Genomic DNA, 20,505 nt, shown 5'->3' on the forward strand with positions numbered 1-20,505 from the left:
AGGGGCCCTGCATCTGATGGGACAGGATAATTCTGTGATAGGACTAAAATAGGATGTGCTAGATGGGTAAATTGGGCAGGTCTTTCATTCTTAGTTTTGTGGGGCTTTCTCAATGGCTCAGGGCTTTGATTAGTCAGTGGCTGGGCCTCTTTACTCTGAAATTATGTACATTCTGCCATAACTTCCATATTAGTTCAGCGTAAGATTTGTTCTATGATTCTTGCTATGATGTTACAGATCATATTATTGTGTTGATGGAATGCTATGTTATATTAGTGTGCTTTTACTTGTGGTACATCAGTCATTGAATAGGCATATGTTTCAAGCATACTATAGGAATAATGAGGAAGACAGGGCACCTACATGGTGAACAGGTAAATATTTTGGGTGACGTGAGGAAAATCCCGGGCAAAGTAATTTTCCTTTTATGTGAGAAGTGAATAGCATTGTATATTTCATCTTAAAATGAGGATATCCATAATGTTCGAACAAAAAGCATGATCTTCAGCGTATTGTTATTGTAAGATAGTAAATGACAGCATTTGAACACAGTATGAAGGTTGCCTCATAAAAAAAAACACTTCATCATTTTACCTATTGAAAATTTCATAGAATAAATAAAGATTTTGAAAACTGAAGTACTTTTGCTTTTAGCAAACTCGGTCTACTTCACTCATGTGAAGTGAAAGTAAATTTTCAGTAAGATGTTCAGAGCTGATAAAGAGAAATGTAATTTTAATGTAGAAGATGACATCAAACAGCTAAAGAAGGCCTAAATTATTAGTTTGGTGTAAATCCATATTATAAATGAACCTAGATCTTTTCAAGTTTTTTAGTACAAATATGTGGAAATGGTATGAATGAGTATCATGCAAAAATAATAACCCTGTGGATTAAGTTTGAGTTCATGTTTTGACAAACCAGTTCACTATTTGTTTAATCCACAACTGCAAAGGTGAACTTATTGTCATAATTAGACTCACAGAACAGCTAACTACTCTTCAGGGTAGATGTAATCAACATATTCCTGTCCTCCATCATCAATGCTAAATAGCTGTTAATTGACAGAAATCGATTATTATTCTTTTCTTAAAGCAGAAATAATGTTTTCAAACATTTAAACATTTATTATCTATGCACAGTGCCTTGCAACAAATAAGTTATAACTGTGTATTTTTCAGAAGTTTTATGCCATGAAAACATAGCTCTTCTTGAAGAAAAAATTACGTTTCTCACTAAATACAATCACACTCATGGATTGTGCCTATGGCCTAACTATGTTTGCACATTCTTTGTGTTTCATCTATAAGCATTTCAGGAACAATAATTGATGAGTCAGAATACAAAAGGATAAAAAGCAATAATTTTTGTACACTATTATCAAAAATAAAGTTAACTGAAAACCAGACATGTGACATCATTTCCATGAGATCTTTATTATTATTACTCACGTTTGGGCCCTACTGGACCACGCGAAGTACAATCACGGGGCATTCAGTTATTTTCTTTTAGACTTTCTCTCTGCCCAAATTGTTTTCATTCTCTCGGAATGAGCTCTTTTCCTTTCATCAGACCATGTGGTTCCAGTTTTCTTTGGTTTTTCAGCTTGACCAACTACCCAGTCATGAATTTTTTGCCTAAATAATTTTCTGTCTTGAATTTCATCTTGTTTTATATCTGCCTCTTTCATGTCCTCTTTTATAGCAGCAATCCATTTTATTGTCTCAAATTTAGCTTTACTTCGATTTTCGTAGAATTCCACTACTTGTTTAGTTAGTCTGGTAGCATCCATTCTTTTAATATGCCCATAAAATTTTAATCTGCGTTTTTTCATATCTGAATATATGCTGGTGTATTGTTGAATTTCACTATTTGCTCTTAGCCTGTATGTTCCTTCTTCAGTATATTTTGGACCTAGAATTTTTCTGATTACTTTTCTTTCTCTTTTTTGGATTTCTTGAATGTCCTTTTTTCTGTTTAAAATTAGCGTTTCAGCCCCATAAAGGCACTCTGGTTTTATGACCGTGTTGTAATGTCTCAATTTAGAGTACCTCAAGAGACATTTTTTGTTGTAGATGTCTTTTGTAAGTCTAAAAGCTGTCTCCATCTTTTGACAACGAATTTCATTTCCAGTTTTTTCTAGACCAGTCTCTGAGATTGTTTCAGCTAAATATTTGAATTGTGAAACTCTGCTAGTGTACTTCAATTCAGACATCCACTGTTAATCAAGTTCAGTAATTTGTTAGTTGAAAGAACTTCTTCAATTTATTTGGGACTTTCACTTTCTCACACAGAAAAGCCACAACATCCATGAGATCTTTATAGTTATTATAAGTAAGAAGAAACTTATTTAAATTATATTTATTGATTTTTTAAGTGTCTGCCAGTTATGTCAAATAAGGCTTCAAATTTTGTCATATCACATGGATGCATGTTTTAAAAATAATATATAGATTCAAATGCATGTAGACAAATTTTGTTGATGCAACATGTAAGCTTATATGTCAACATAAACTTATATTTCTTACATAGAACAAATATTTGCATGTGAGTTTCATTCATAAGCATGACTGACTAAAATAACTGCACTGTATATTAGTAGCAATATGCACAAGTTTCCAAAAATTCTAATGGATAGATAAGTTTTCACACTCTGCTGTAATAACCAAGTATCATATAATTTAAATTAAAAGTATATTTTTTTATGAAAAATAGTTATAGCTGATGTATTTTACATCATTTTCTTGTGTGTGGAAGTTGTCAGTTTTCAAGTAGTAAAAGAAATTTCAGAGATTTAACTTTGAGCAGAATATTACAAAAAGGTGTTTGAGATAGCAAGAGATTTATCACAACATAAAAACAATTAAGTGCCTAATATTAATACAGTTGCCATTTTCCTTTACATGTACAGTAAATTGCTGTATACTATTTACCACCATACAAGGAAATTTTCACACTTTAATAATAACAATAATGGTGTCCATGAAATAATCATTTTTATACAACATAAAAATTAAAATCTTAATTAATACTTATTAACCACTGGTAAATACACTGCTAGAAAAAAAATTAGTACACACTTTTATAGGTTTACAATTCACTCAAGATTTATTGTTGCAGCAGTGTATATGGAGTACTCGAAATGATTACATTTACAGATCAATAGCAAAAGGGTTTCTCAGGTACCAGGTATCAACTGATGCTAAAGCTCCTGTGTTAGTATGTGGTGTAGCCTCCATGGGTGGCAATGCAAGCACTGACTCTGGCATCCACGCAATAATACAGATAGTGAATATTGTCCTGGGATACATTATGCCACGTACACTTGACCTGTTCACATAGTTGTGAAAGAGTTGTTGGTTGTCAAGTCACATGAATCATTTCTTGTCCCATCATATCCTACATGTTGTTGATTGGAGACAAGTCCAAAGACTGTGCTAGCCAGGGAAGTTGTTGCATGTATTGCAGAGCACTTTGAGTTCCAAGGGCAGTGTGTGGATCAGCAATGTCCTAACGGAATGATGCATCATCTTCCTGTTGTGGGAACAACAAAAGTACAGGTCTAACAACATTCTGCATGTACCAAGTGCTAGTTCGCATCCCCTCCAGAAACACCAAAGGTGAGCAAGAAATGCAGCATCCCAGACCATAAGGCCTGGAGTGGGACCAGTGTATCTTGGATGAATGCACTCTACAAGACAGCATTCATCACATTTGCGTCCTACATGCAAAGACCATCACTTGCATGCATGCAAAACCTGCTTTCATTGCTTAAGACCACAGTGCACCATTCCATCTTCCAAGTGATTCTGTTATGGCAGCAATCAAGCCATGCACATCGATGCTGCATCTACTATCCCTATGTGGTATATGCCATCATCAGATCAAGATCAACATCATCTTTCCAAGTGTACTAATATTTTTCCCTGCTAGTGTACTTCAATTCAGACATCCACTGTTAATTAAGTTCAGTAATTTGTTAGTTGAAAGAACTTCTTCAATTTATTTGGGACTTTCACTTTCTCACACAGAAAAGCCACAACATCCTGAGGAAACACATGTAAATGCACAAGTCCATATGCATAAAGAAAGGAGCAGAACTGGTTCAAGAACAGTACAGGATACTAAAGTAAGTATAAATGACATGTTAGTAATTTTGTTATAAAAGAGCTACCAATATACAATTCTTTGTCAAGAGTGGAACTTGATATACTACTTTTACTGTCTTTCTCCAAATAATTAAGTGCATAATAAAAATTATAGCTTGCTTTGGCACAAAAGAGATGTATATTACTCTATTCACAGTTCTTAGTTGTACTTATCAGTGACTTATTTCAAATCTGGAGAATTCACATAAATCAAAAGATGTGTGAGAAAGACGCTATCACAAGACACAATTAATGTATTGGTAACATAAAAAATTAAATCTTAAAATACTGACCTGAGACAAATCACTTCTCAACAAGATCAAGTGTTGATATGTTCTTATACATGTAATTATAGGTCTATTCCACCTTAGAATTGGAATTTATTCATTTCATGTTTCTCTATTTAATGTCAAGCAAATGAAGTCAATTTTTAACCTCCAGAAACTAAAATATGTACTGCACCCACAGTACATGAATGCTGTGTATTCAGCTGTGGCAGAATGAAATTATTATATATACAATACATGACAAAGAGAAGAACCATCTCGACTTTTTCTTTTCTTTGTATACTGACACTCATGCAAATACAATATTAAAAGGAAGATACAAACACACATTCTAAAATATCACACAGACCCAACTTCAAAGTACTTGCAAATTCAATTCTTCCAAACACGCAGCTTGATGATAAGTAGTCAACACTAACAACTACAGTGGCACAAAATGCTACAACATTTGTTTGATCATTGTAAATCTAAGAATCACCATGGAGTTCTGACATGTATGGTACACATTAAGAAAAATCGTGATATAGAAGAGTGTGCCAGAGATGCAGCTGTTTAAAGTGACAAGTTTTCATCTTGCATGTTGGTCCTCTGAAGTGATACTGGCACTGTGCTTACCATTGTGCTGCCTTTGACTTCCTCCTCTCTCTGATGCTGTCATCCTTCATCTTTGTCTCCCATTTTTTTTCACAACAGATTAGTCCCTCTCACCTTTAATAGTTTCCAAAGCTATGGGAGTCTCACATATTTTTAAATTTTGTCAATTGACCGTACTAAAAAATCTTGCCTTGTGAAGGTCAGTTTCATAATTTTATAGTTTTTTCAAATGAATTTTCTTTTTGAACTGTTTGCAGTTGTATCTTAATTGACCATATGTTTGTATGTAAGTTATATACTTCTGGTACAGCTGTTCATATCAGACAAAATAGGCTAATTAGCAAAGGGTGATGTACAGATGCCTGATCTAGCATGTTGAAGTGGTTTAAACTGTATTTTTATAAATGTCACAGTTACATAGACAGATTATTGTCCCTCATACATTTGTCAGTACAGAATTCTCATGTAATTATATGCCACCAAAACATTGAGCATGAGCTCTTACCCAGGTATTCATAAAAAACTTTTGTGAAAAAGTTAATTGAGTTTTCTCATTATGAGAATATTGAAGGGGGATCTGTGTCAGTTGTTAAAAACCATTCAAAAGCCAAGATCACACAAAATATTGTTTATTCAAGACAACCAATTTCAACAGCCTTACATGTCATCTTCAGGTCTTACACTTTTTTTGTAGTAAAACATGTTTATTTTCCACTGAACCTCAAACAAACGATTCTGGCTGGATAAAATTCAGCACATTATAAACGTTTGTCATAGCTAAAATATTTAAAAACACACAGCACCTTATCCAAAAGGCCATGTCCTTATACATATTGTTCATAGATGCTTCTTACATGAACAGTACACAATAGCACATCAGTTTACATATACTGGACACATACTCCAATGTACTCTGGCTAACTAGAGGCAACACGGTGTGAAGTCACACTGATGGAACATTCACTGGCAACAAATGGCAACCATGAAACTTACTGGCAGATCAAGACTGTGTGTTTGACCAGAACTTCAAGCTGGAACGTATGTTTCCTGTGGACAAGTGCTCCAACAACTGAGCTATCCAAGCACAACTTATGACCCACCCTCACAGCTTTATTTTTACCAGTAGGTCATCCCCTGTCTTTCAAATTTCACAAAGTTTTCCTGCATAGCTTTCAGCACTAGCACTTCTGAAAGAAAAGATATTGAGAAGACAAAGCCTGGGCATATTGTTATTGGAATGAATTTTCACTCTGCAGTAGATTGTGCACTGATTTGAAATTTCATGGCAGATTAAAACTGAGTGACTGACTGGTATTCAAACTTGGGTCCCTTGCCTTTCAGCAGAAAGTGCTCTACTGATTGAACTAGCCAAAAATGACTCATGAGCAACCCTCACAGCTTTACTTCCACTAGTACCTTATCTCATACCTTCCCAACTTCACAGAAATTCTGCTATGTATCTTTTGGATTTGCTGACCACATCACCGTATTCTGCCTATTTACACATCTCTATATTTGAATACACATGCCTATACCAGGTTCTTTGGTGCTTCAGTGAATTTAATACCAACTTTGCTACCCACTGAAATAAATCATACAATTTAATTCATCTGTTATGCTTCAAACTCAGTATCAGCTATTCGCTTCTATGGCAGGTACCACTGTGTTGTGTCATAACTACAAGGCACCAATATGGCAGCAGGGAAATCATTCTAATAAAAGAAACTAACATAGAATGTAGCAAGCAGCTGTACAATTCAACTAATCTAGTGATATAAATGCTAAATATATTATTCAAACAACATGTAACAAAGAAACTGAGAGGATTTTATCCAATAATGTCTTCATGAAAAATTATTCTGTAGGAATACAATACTGAGCTCTTACTCTTTGGTATCTACTAAATCTTTTGCTCTAGCATGTCATACATAAAAATCTAGAATATATAATGAAACATGTACATGACAAAATACCACTTACCAGGCTTTTCTACTTTCGATCTAAGGCAGCTAGTTACACAAATCACAAAATTCATGCAATGAAAATTATTCTTATTGCATAGTATGTACAAATGGTAAATGGTTTACCTCATATTCAGTTGATAGGCTATTGCTGTTTGCATAAACTGAGGGTTTGTTTTTTTATTGACTTGCCCCTTATATTTTGCTTCTCTAGATAATGTAGGATATAGGATACCAGTTAATTAAATTAAAATGAAATGCACAATGAAAAAAGTATCATACTCAAATCTATCAAAGAGACATAAGTGGAAGATAGGGAGAATGAAATTTCCTCAAAATTTATTAGGAAATTATCTAGAAACATATTACATAAGAATTTTACCAAGCAATATGTAAATTTGTTTATAATAATTGAGCAGGGGAGAGGTTATAAGTATAACATGGTGTTCAATGTGTTTTAGTGTGCATTCTAATAAGATTATGAATAGAAAACCACATATTATGAATGTTCAACACGGGTAAGTCCTGTACCTTTTGCACTACAAGTAATAATTATCATTGGCACAGGGCTACATTGGAATTGTTTCATTCACTGATGTCCTTAGGAATTATATTCTGTAACACTTTGACATTTAGACAATCAATATTAAATGTACAAAAATGTGCAGTAAGGGGGATGTGTGTTGTACTTTTTTAAACTACTAGTACACAGCTCGTAAAGTAAAGAGACTTATTGGCAAAAGCCAGCTACACAATATATTTGTGGTAACCCAGTATCAGTTTCATTGGTTAATATAAGAAAACTTTCTGGTCAGCAGAGCAGCTCTTTGGTGCAGGACTATCTTTGCAGCAGTTCATGCTGAGCTTTGGTTGTATTCACATGTGTCCCTATGTATTGTTACTGGGAAATCAAGTGTACATACTCTGTATTTGTGGCTACAGTCAATGTCAGCATCCTCACATGGATCTTCTGCAAAGATTTATCCCTTTTTTAAACTCATCATTAACAACTGCTCAGGAATGTGTCACTCATAAATGTCATACAGTTATTAAAATTTATTTCAACCATGCACAATTTAACCTTCCTGTGACACAGCAAATAAATTGAAACAACAATAAAAGATCTGTGATTCCCTTGTCATTGCAAGCAGCTGTACAATTCAACTAATCTAGTGATGGATATAAATGCTAAATATATTATTCAAACAACATGTAACAAAGAAACTGAGAGGATTTTATCCAATAATGTCTTCATGAAAATATGCTATGTTGACAGGTAATGAGTTGGGTTCATGGGGGAGCAGCTGGGAGAATATTTGTGAGGGAGATCAGTGACTATAATGCCCAAATAATGTCCACATTTGTAGGATGGGGGAGGAAGGTTTCCAGAAGTATTTATTTCATGGAAAATAATAACTCAATAGGCGTGTTTTATTTACTGCATTGACATTATTAATTCTGCTTGAAGGTAAATTGTACAGTCATAAGCCATTATTTTATGAAACTACTTTTTTTCTGTCTTCAGATAACTACATTCACATGTAATACAGCGCAAGGCACTGTTAATAACTATCAACTTGTCTTTTGCTCTTTTGGTGCACTCACATTTTTTAACTCTGTAGTCCTCCATTTGTTACATGATTCTTCAAATATACTGGCTCAAAGCTCATTTTACAATCATAGCTTCCATATGCATTACTAATGTATTTCACACCAAAATACTACATAGTTACCCACTGTATTAATATAATCAAGTATATACATTGTAACACTTTTGTTCAAATTGTTCTGAGCACTGTGGGACTTAACAGCCATGGTCATCAGTCCCCCAGAACTTAGAACTACTTAAACCTAACTAACCTAAGGACATCACACACATCCATGCCCGAGACAGGATTCGAACCTGCGACCATAGCGGTCGCGCGGTTCCAGACTTTAGCGTCTAAAACCACTCGGCCACTCTTGTAACACTTTCCAGTAGGCTGTAACAGGTGCAAACCAAAGCAGGAAAGAAAATGCAACTGTGCCATATACTGCATAACTTGTGAATGTAAAAATCTGAAACTGGTCATGGTTCCTGCAGAGAAAGAAACTAGCATTTCAGCATCCTTACCTCTTTAATTCTCTGTCATACACATTTGAAATGCCTCTTCTGCTGAAGACGAGTAAATCTGAACATGTGAGGCAGACAGAATTTTTTCCCTTGTGATTCATTCTGCAAACAAGGGAGAGGAATAAAGGTTTGCACATTGGTGACAATCTATGTCAAAACTGCAAAAATGTGGAATATGTCAAGTCTGAATACAGGTAACTTTGAGGCATCAGAATCGAGATGTCATGGATCATGTCGATAACACCACTGGCCTTCAATTAATCTCTCATTCACACATCATGTTTCACAAATCCCAGTATGATGTAGAACATGCAGGACTGTGGAAAAGGTGTCCCAAACATTTAGCCTCTACATTATTCAGGCATAGAGGATCCTAAACTTTAACATATGGAACTAATGGCCTGCAATGTATTTAAGCAAAACCCAGCAAGCCAAGAATGTATGAATTGGTATAAATGAAACTTTTTAGATACAGTAAAAGGAAAGACATTGCTGCCGCTATGCATGTAATTAAAATGAATTTTCGAAACAAGCAATTTGCTATTGGAAAGTGTCACTGAACCAAAATTTATCTGCAGCCTAAAATTAAAAAGCAACTGTTCAACATATGTTTAAAAATATATGGTCATATGCTAGATTCATCATCAACTGATTCATCATCTTGCCTGTAGGTGCACAAAGTGACTTATTACTGTATGCATGAACTGTCTCCTTATTGCGTGCACCTAAGGAATTGAATTGTCCACAAAGACAAAGCAAGCTTGTGGCTTGATGTGCACTATCTTTGTAAAAATACAATGTATCTTAACTAAAAACAATTTATTGTCACTGAGGTCATAACAACACAAGAAAACATATAAAAATAATAAGTCTCTGACAGCTTGGAATAATTCACCAATGATATTGTTGCAGAAGAAGCTGTGTAGCATAGTTACCATAGTTTACTGGTTATGATACTAGACTACTGCATAGAGAGTCGTGAGTTTAAGACTCACCTGAACTGTAAAATTTTAATTTCTGTATTCAGTTTGAGTACATTCTAAAAGTATCCACAAATGTCAAGAATCAGTGTACTGGAATGTTCTGTAGCTGTATATATACCGTACGTGTTCTGGCCGGAGACAGTTTGCTCCGTGCCCTTCTATGAGCAAGTGTTGAATAAACCTTTGTTAAGTAAAGTTAGTGTTCATCATTCATCTACTTACACCTTCTTCTACGTGACATTATTCTGGTGGAGACGCTGGTTATTGGAACGACAGAAGTACAAGGCTGAAGGCAAATTAAAGTGCAGGGCACAGCGTCCAGAAGAAACTACAGCATCCTACATTCAAGATTTCTTGGAGCTGTTTAAAATAGTCAATCCTAGAATGAAGGAGGAAGATAAGATTGCACATCTCATGAAGGGTGTCGCTGAGGACATCTATCAAACCCTACTCCTGAAGGAGGTTTCGACAGCAGACGACTTCATAAAATGGTGCCAGTATACGGAGACAATGCATAAAAAAGAATTATGCGCAAGAAGTCTGAATGGCTTCCAAACATCGTACCGATGTCTGTGATGGAGGAAGAAACTGATTTCACAAGTGTTCTTTGTCAGATAGTGAGAGAGGAAGTTCAGAAGGCACTTGGATTGTACAGTGAGCAAAAAACCGAGATGCTTCAAGAGGTTGTAAGGGAGGAAGCGGAACAGACACTGAACCCAATCTCTCATTCTTCATTTACATTTAAAACCATAAAAAAGTCGAGACCCAGGCAAATATACATTCCTACAATGTTGCATGAGGAACCTGTTCGGGCACCAAGGAAGCCTGACATCTGGAGGAACCAGAATAACCAACCAGTATGTTTCCATTGCAGACAACTGGGACATGCGATTCTCTATTATTGAGAAAGGCTTCGGATATTTGATGATGTCCACGCCAGAAGACAGTAGACCGATCTTCGCTGATACCAACTCTGGGACAACGAAGATGTGTGTGCAGGACAACGTAGGTCACCAATGCTGCAAGCTAGCCAGTGGAGAGGACGCTCCCTGACACACTGATCAAGGTCTCCATTACCGTTTAGAAGCTCCAGCTGGTCGCCTAGCCGCCACAACCTGGAAAACTAAAGGGTGCGACGTTCCTTGGAGGTGAGGCCGCCAAAGAGAAAAATCCTCTGCCGTCGATCACTACAAAAATGATAGAAAACTACGTCGATATCCTCATGGATGGTCGACCAGCCCAAGTTCTTGTGGACTCTGGAGCATCATATTCAGTCATTTCAGAGAAGTACAGTCGCCAGTTGCAGAAAACCATATTCATCAACAACAAAACATCTCTGCTGTAGGTGGCTAATGGGAAATATGTAAAACCTACAGGAAGACGTGTCATTCGTGTGGGCAAAAGTGGTCATACACAGCCCTTGGAATTCATCTTCTTACAAGAGTGTAGTCATGATGTCATTCTCGGATGGGACCTTCTGAAAGCCTCTCAATCACTTATAGATATATAATATATGTTATAGATATAATATATATTATAGATATAATATATGGATATAATATATATTAAAGATATATAGACGAAATGAGATACTGTGGACAGGAAGATGTGCATCCAAGTGTGTGGAGACTATGTGTGCTGGATGAAGTGATCATTCCTGCAGTCAGTGCTAGAAAGGTAACTGTCATGTGTCATGCCATGCATCAACCCATGGATCTTGTAGTGTAATGTAAGAGAAGCACACCACTGAAGAATAACTTGATCAACCCAGCATCTGTCGTCTCGTTTAAGAACGGATTCAGTGAATTGTGGATAGTTACTGTCGCCAAGAACTGCAGATCCTTCCAAGACACATGTGCATAGCAAACACTGAGCCATTAATTGCAGAACGTCTGAGCATCATAGAAACCTACCATGCCGAGTCTATGGGCGAAACTGGCGCTACCACTACAAGACAAGATCTTCTAGCTCGCCTATCAACAGATCACACTAAGGAACAACAGAAGAAGCTACCTACCATTCTTCAAGAGTTCTCTGAATGCTTCAATGGACAGGCAAAGAGCAAATTAGACAAATCAATGGTGAAGCACCTAATTAACACTGGACACCGTCAACGAATTAGCCAGAGAGCATACCGTGTGACAGCAACAGAACGTCGGATAATTCGCGATGAGGTAGAGAAAATGATGAAGAATGACATCATTCAGCCTTTGCAGAGCCCATGGTCATCACCAGTGGTCCTCATCAGGAAGAAGGATGGCAGTTGGCACTTTTGTGTTCATTACAGGAAGCTTAATAAGATAACTAAAAAGGAAGTTTAGCCTCTTCCACAAATTTACGATACACTAGATTTTCTGAAGGGGGCTAAGTTCTTCTCAACCATGGACATGTACTCAGGATACAGGCAAATCAAAGTAGATGAGGCTCATCATGAGAAAACTGCACTCATCACCCCTGAGGAACTGTATGAGTTTAAGGTAATGCCGTTTGGTTTGTGTAATGCACCAGCAACTTTTGAACGGATGATGGATAATCTTCTAAGTCACCTGAAGTGGATGATGTGTCTTTCTTATTTAGATGACATTATAGTGTTCTCAGAGACATTTGATGAACAGGTAAAAAGACTGAGGGCTTTTCTAAGTGTCTCCAACAAGGTGGACTGCAACTTAATCCAAGAAAGTGTCTGTTTGGAGCAAAAGAAATCTAAATACTTGGACACCTTGTGACAAACGAAGGTGTGTGGCCAGACCCAGAAAAGGTGAGATCTACACTCCTGGAAATGGAAAAAAGAACACACTGACTCCGGTGTGTCAGACCCACCACACTTGCTCCGGACACTGCGAGAGGGCTGTACAAGCAATGATCACACGCACGGCACAGCGGACACACCAGGAACCGCGGTGTTGGCCGTCGAATGGCGCTAGCTGCGCAGCATTTGTGCACCGCCGCCGTCAGTGTCAGCCAGTTTACCGTGGCATACGGAGCTCCATTGCAGTCTTTAACACTGGTAGCATGCCGCGACAGCGTGGACGTGAACCGTATTTGCAGTTGACGGACTTTGAGCGAGGGCGTATAGTGGGCATGCGGGAGGCCGGGTGGACGTACCGCCGAATTGCTCAACACGTGGGGCGTGAGGTCTCCACAGTACATCGATGTTGTCGCCAGTGGTCGGTGGAAGGTGCACGTGCCCGTCGACCTGGGACCGGACCGCAGCGACGCACGGATGCACGCCAAGACCGTAGGATCCTACCCAGTGCCGTAGGGGACCGCACCGCCACTTCCCAGCAAATTAGGGACACTGTTGCTCCTGGGGTATCGGCGAGGACCATTCGCAACCGTCTCCATGAAGCTGGGCTACGGTCCCGCACACCGTTAGGCCGTCTTCCGCTCACGCCCCAACATCGTGCAGCCCGCCTCCAGTGTTGTCGCGACAGGCGTGAATGGAGGGACGAATGGAGACGTGTCGTCTTCAGCGATGAGAGTCGCTTCTGCCTTGGTGCCAATGATGGTCGTATGCGTGTTTGGCGCCGTGCAGGTGAGCGCCACAATCAGGACTGCATACGACCGAGGCACACAGGGCCAACACCCGGCATCATTGTGTGGGGAGCGATCTCCTACACTGGCCGTACACCACTGGTGATCGTCGAGGGGACACTGAATAGTGCACGGTACATCCAAACCGTCATCGAACCCATCGTTCTACCATTCCTAGACCGGCAAGGGAACTTGCTGTTCCAACAGGACAATGCACGTCCGCATGTATCCCGTGCCACCCAACGTGCTCTAGAAGGTGTAAGTCAACTACCCTGGCCAGCAAGATCTCCGGATCTGTCCCCCATTGCGCATGTTTGGGACTGGATGAAGCGTCGTCTCACGCGGTCTGCACGTCCAGCACGAACGCTGGTCCAACTGAGGCGCCAGGTGGAAATGGCATGGCAAGCCGTTCCACAGGACTACATCCAGCATCTCTACGATCGTCTCCATGGGAGAATAGCAGCCTGCATTGCTGCGAAAGATGGATATACACTGTACTAGTGCCGACATTGTGCATGCTCTGTTGCCTGTGTCTATGTGCCTGTGGTTCTGTCAGTGTGATCATGTGATGTATCTGACCCCAGGAATGTGTCAATAAAGTTTCACCTTCCTGGGACAATGAATTCACAGTGTTCTTATTTCAATTTCCAGGAGTGTATAATGGAATTTCCTGTTCTTGAAAGTATTAGAGATGTGAGAAGCTTCCCCGAATTATGTTCTTATTACCATCGTTTTATCAAAGACTTTTGTATCAAAGCCAGGCCACTCCAAGAGTTGTTAAAAGCCGATGCTAAATTTATCCGGGATGGTGCTCAACAAGATTCTTTTGATGTACTGTGAAAGGCTGTGATGACTGACCCTGTACTTGGTGTGTATGATGCAAGAGCACCTACAGAACTACACACAAATGCCAGTGGGTATGGGATTGGTGCTTTTCTGGTGCAGATTTCGGATGGAAAAGAGAAGGTTATAGCTTATGTTTCTAGGACACTTACAACAGCCGAGAGAAACAACTCAACTACAGAAAGAGAATGTTTTTCTGTGATCTGGGCCATATGCTAATTTTGACATTACCTCTATCGAAGGCCATTCTCTTAGATCTTCTATATAAATTCCATGACACACCAGAGACCAGACATTTCGGATTTATTAAGACATACAATACGATCTGCAAGAGATTTTTCTGGCCAGGTTTATTTAGGGGTATCTGTCACTATGTGTCCCACTGCCTACTATCCACAACCTAATGGGCTTACTGAACGCCTTAATAAGTCCTTGGCCGACAAGCTGTCAACGTTCGTCAGTGTTGAGCAGAGAAACTGGGATGAGGTGCTATCTCTCGTGATGGTTGCCTACAAAACCGCCAAACAAAACACCACAGGATTTACGCCATTCATCCTGGTGCATGGGTGTGAGACAACTATGATGATATACACTGTGCTTCCATTACATCCTGATGATGTGGACAACTACCGTATTTACTCGAATCTAAGCCGCACTCGAATCTAAGCCGCACCTGAAAAATGAGACTCGAAATAAAGGAAAAAAAAAATTTCCGAATCTGAGCCACACCTGAAATTTGAGAATCGAAATTCAAGGGGAGAGAAAAGTTTTAGGCCGCACCTCCAAATCGAAACAAAGTTGGTCCATTGTAATATGAGACACGATTTAGGTTGAATGAATGACGATACAGCTACAGTAGTTTCGTTCGAGTAGTAAGCTTAGCAGTTAAGCTTTACCAGGTAGCCATTGCTATGCGTCAGGCCCTCCGTCCGTATTCATACCGGTACCCTTCCTTTTTCACGTGCTTCGGCTGGTTTGAATCGATTGCTTATTTTGCTTTGATCTGATAAGTGCCGTATTCTTTGTTATAGGTGTTTATGTCACTCTAAGCTGAAAATGCATTACTGTACTGTGTCATGAATTGTTTGTCACATTCTGATAGTGAGTGTTTATGGCCTGTCGCCGCTCACGGCATGGCTTTCTTTTGTGTGCGCTACCGCCGCAAAAAAAAAAAAAAAGGAGGAATTGTCTCATTAGCGAAACAATGGCAAGAGACTGCTATTTGTTGTTACTTAGACTGCTGCTTTCTTTGATAATGATCAACAAGAACCAAATAATAGACTGCGTATGAGAGAACATGTTCTGAACGAGAGTTAGGCGAAAATTTTTCTCTGTTTGAAAATCTTTGCGGCCGCTTCTTTAGTACATCAAATTTTGCACACAAATTGGAGTCATCTTAGATTTAAAAATCTAGTCAGTTGCCGTGCTTCATTTCTGACTGTATCACTATTCAGCTACGTTGTCCAAGACGCGACAGGTCGCTGCGACTACGACGCTGCCCCCTCCTCTTTTCCCACCCTGGCAGACGGCGACGAGGCCGCAACACGACAGGAGTCGTCGCTGTTTCCCAAGCTCTGGTCGGCGGCGGCGGATTCAAATACATAAGAAAAATAAGAATTCCGATTTTCTTGCTATAAAAAATACTATATGTTAATGGAACAAAGTTACATCGGCTCCCAGAGTTAGTTTTTCGATACAGATTCTCCTTTTACTTTAAAAAATTGAAAAGTATCTCTTCCGGTTTTGCGTGTTTTTTCGCTGTATATTACTTCTCTATCGATTGTGAGGAAAGTAAAAGGCACAAAAAATTGACGTTTGCGTATCTTACAGTTTCACATCACAGCTTGATAATAAGGTGTCTATTTTTCCGATATTCGTCAGTTATTCCCATACTTAATTTACAAGTGACCTACTGCATAAAATTTGAATGGTGTACAGTGAAAAATGTGGTCGCTGGCTACTTTGCGTATGGTTCACGTTAGGTCGTACATCGTTGCCGATGAAAAGAAGCTAACATATCGAAATTATTTTTAAAGTTGAGATCAGAATGATATCGATCTCCGTTTCCGAGATTTGGGCTCATATATCTCCGGGAGCGTCGCGCCTTCCTCAAAGACGAACACCTATTGATTACAGAAAGCTGTACAACAATCTGGTGGTGGTTTTTCACAACTGGAAGGTATCATCAGGACACCAATCTACCGTTTACTTTCAAAGTGAAGGTATTGTGAAATGTAACTTTCTCGTTGTACTTTAGATTGTTCATTTTATAATGTACTTGCCGTTTTCAATTTTTATCGTCACACAAAAAGAGTAATATGAAAACTGACCTGCAAGTTCATTTTCATCATTCTAATTCTACATCTGCATGGATTATACTGATTTTCATAACAGGACTGAAAAATTTGCATTAATGGGAAAATAATATATATTTCACTCACCTGCCAGTGTCAACTGTGCACCAATTTCTTCCCAAATTCTGTCTCTGAACAAAGTGTCGCTATATTTAGGGTTCTTCAAATCGTAAAGGCAAGGATGTTGCGAGACCAGCTCACAGAGCATCACATCCTGTGAGTGGCTCATTTCAGTTTCCCTTGACTGGCTCTATATCTTTCTGGCAGCCGTACGTCTTTGTGTCGACCGACTTCCATAGCAACACTGCTCACTGGTGCAGTGCTGCGGCAGCTGCCGCAACAGTCGCACGTCGCATCCCAAACTCGAACTGCGCATGCGCCAGCAGGCAACTTCTGACGTCACGTAGCGACCCGTCGCAGTCGCTAGTGTGCGTCGCGTCTTGGACAACGTACCTGCATGTGATTCACATTTCATTAGGTTCCTATTAGCAACCATCTCTTCTCACAGGTAGAGTTGACCATATTGACAAACATCCCAAACAGTCTTGCCAGTCGAATTTTCGTAGTACATTGAAATTCTGCTACATTCGAACATGAGCAGTGCGGAATTTGTATTTACTTCGTTGGATAATGTATGAAAATGCAGTGGTCGAAACTCGGGGCGGAGAAAAAAAGCTCGTCTTCCACTTTTTTTTAAATTTATTTACTGACGCAGAGGTTTTAGCGCCAGTATTTATCTTTGTGCCTACAAAGCATGCTTGTGTATTCCATGGCAGAAGTTAGTTGTGGCGGCACCTATCGACATTTTTCAGAACTTCCGCTTGTTTTGCACTCGATTCTAAGCCGCAGGCGGTTTTTTGGATTACAAAAACCGGAAAAAAAGTACGAGTTAGATTCGAGTAAATATGGTACATTGGCCAGGGGTTAACCAAAGCTGAGTAAACTCAGCAGTTAGTTCGACTCCGCACACTGCAGGGTGGTGGCCACCACCCTGTTGTTTACCAGTCTGTTGACCTTGACTGGATCTTTACTCCTGTTCGGAAGGTTGGTCTCTCTGAGGAGCTCCTCAGGCGTTATTTTAGACCTTACAAGGTTGTAAGATAGGTGTTCAAAATGGTTCGAATGGCTCTGAGCACTATGGGACTTAACATCTGAGGTCATCAGTCCCCTAGAACTCAGAACGACTTAAACCTAACTAACCTAAGGACATCACACACATCCATGCCCGAAGGAGGATTCAAACCTGCGACCGTAGCGGTCACACAGTTCCAGGCTGAAGTGCCTAAAACTGCTCGGCCACTGCAACCAGCTAAGACAGTTGTCTGAAGTCACTTATGAAGTTGAAGATTTTGACCCTGACACCAGATGACAAAAGATCAGAGATACGGTCCAGATCCTTTGAATGAAGCCCTATAATGACCCTGCAACCCAGAGTAAATTCGAAGCTTCACTGAAAGGCAACAAGCAGAAAGACGATGAAGAACATAGCGGCAAGGGAAGTTCTAAGAAGATCACCACCAGGGCAAACATCAATCATTGGGAGTCGGAGTATGCAGGACTGATGAATCGTTCCCGGACTAGGAGGATGTAACCCTGAGTTAAGGAGGAAGAACCTGAGTAGCACAGGTCCCATAGTGTACTGGTTATGATACTAGACTGTTGTGTCGAGGGTCGTGAGGTCAAAATTCACATGAACTGTAACATTTTAATTTCTACATTCGGCTTGAGTACATTCTAGAAGTATCTACAAATGGCAAGAATCATTGTGCTGTACTGTTCTGTAGCTGTATATATACTGTATGTGTTCTGGCCAGTTGTATGTGTAAGTGCTGAATAAACCTTCATTAAGGGAAGTTAGTGTTCATCATTCATCTACTTACACCTTCTTCTATGTGAAAATATCAGCACCATTGATGGCTGGCATGGAAAGTGTCCTTAGGTTAGTTAGGTTTAAGTCGTTCTGAGTTCTAGGGGACTGATGACCTCAGATGTTAAGTCCCATAGTGCTCAGAGCCATTCGAACCATTTTGAACACCTATCTTACACCACACTTGCTAGGTGGTAGCCTTTAAATCGGCCGCGGTCCGTTAGTATATGTCGGACCCGCGTGTCGCCACTATCAGTGATTGCAGACCGAGCGCCGCCACACGGCAGGTCTAGAGAGACTTCCTAGCACTCGTCCCAGTTGTACAGCCGACTTTGCTAGCGATAGTTCACTGACAAATTACGCTCTCATTTGCCAAGACGATAGTTAGCATAGCCTTCAGCTACGTAATTTGCTACGACCTAGCAAGGCGCCATTATCATTTGCTATTTATCTTGTGATGCATGTACCGTCAGACCGATGTTCACCAATTATGGATTAAAGTTATGTATTCAAGAAGCTAGTCTCAATTACTTTACCTGTTCCAGACCTCACGCCAGCCTGCGTGAGTTTAAACGTGTGCCTTTCGGCTTCCTCCTAGTGGATTGGCTGTCTTGCCAGTCCACAACAGAAAGCTTACTGATAGCAGCACCATAATGATGCTTGTCCATTCATGTGGACATGACACAATTTAACACTGCACTGCACTGCATTGTGAGAGAAACTGAAGCTTGGCTGCTACATCAGCCCCTCAGTGCCCTCCAGAGAGCTCACTGGAAAGTGTACTCGCCATCCAGATCTCATTGTGCATATCAACAATAGTCCTGTGATGGCTGGTGATGATGTTGATGCTGGTGTTAGTGCTGATACTGATGGCTGGGGTCATGGGCCATCAGACAGTCAATTGTCATGTTGAATGTACAGTAGGTTTATCCTGTCTATGGAGACTGTAGTAGGCTTGTTGTTTACCAATATCTCAATGGGGCATTTTCCTCATTGCAACACCCTGTGAAGGCAGGTGTACTGTGGCTGCAGCTGAGGTCTGACACCATCTGTGCATAGCACGACACGGTTGCTTGTTGGTAGGTCCCAATGCACATAGATAGAAGGGGTGCCATACCTTGAAGCTCAGTGTAAGTGACATTTTCCCTCAGTTGAAATACGAAGTTGCTGTGATTGAGACTGGGTAACTGCAACAGCTGTGCTTCTTCAAGCTCTCAGGGTAGGTGTAGGGTTTTGGCATAAACAAGTCTTGCTGATGATACATCTAAATCTGATTTACATGTTATCTGGAGACCCAGCAATAACATCAGTAATGCTGTCATCCAATCTGAATGTTGGCTCATGATTGCCACTTTGAGTGAGTGATGCCAGCATTCAATCATACCATTACTGGCCAGAGGGTAACTGGTAATCCCATGGTTTCATTAATTTGGAGAACAGGTCCAACTCAAATTGGTGACTGTCGTCTGTCGTTATGAGCAATGGGCACCAAAGTGAGAAATCCAAATTGATGTGAAGACAGACATCAATGCTTTTGCAGACATGTTATCCACCAGCGTTGCTCAGGCCAGTATGTAAGATGATCAGTTACGGTAAGGATATATTGTCATCCATCGGAAGAAGGTAGTGAACCCATGATGTCAATGTGTACGTGTGCAAATAGCATATCAGTAATCTGAAAGTTCCCAATTGGTACGCTTACTTAATAGTTGTTCTTGCTCCATTGACGTCTGAGACATGTTTGGTTCCATTCACAACATTCTTTTTCTATTGTTGGCTACACAAAGTGGTGGGGGACTAAACAAACTGTTGACTTAATGC

General features: G+C 39.8%; 1 protein-coding gene across 1 annotated transcript in view; it reads left to right on the forward strand.

The window, feature by feature from the left end:
- The first annotated feature begins 341 nt into the window (after positions 1-341).
- Positions 342-20,505, forward strand: part of LOC126471365 (protein piccolo-like) — a 94,452-nt gene continuing 74,288 nt past the window's right edge. The window contains exons 1-3 of the mRNA XM_050099486.1: positions 342-413; positions 818-897; positions 3,949-4,129. Of these exons, the coding sequence (XP_049955443.1) occupies positions 342-413; positions 818-897; positions 3,949-4,129 (333 nt within the window). The remainder of the gene's footprint in view (positions 414-817; positions 898-3,948; positions 4,130-20,505) is intronic.

This window comes from Schistocerca serialis, chromosome 3 (assembly GCF_023864345.2).
Source record: "Schistocerca serialis cubense isolate TAMUIC-IGC-003099 chromosome 3, iqSchSeri2.2, whole genome shotgun sequence".
NCBI classification, from domain to species: domain Eukaryota; kingdom Metazoa; phylum Arthropoda; class Insecta; order Orthoptera; family Acrididae; genus Schistocerca; species Schistocerca serialis.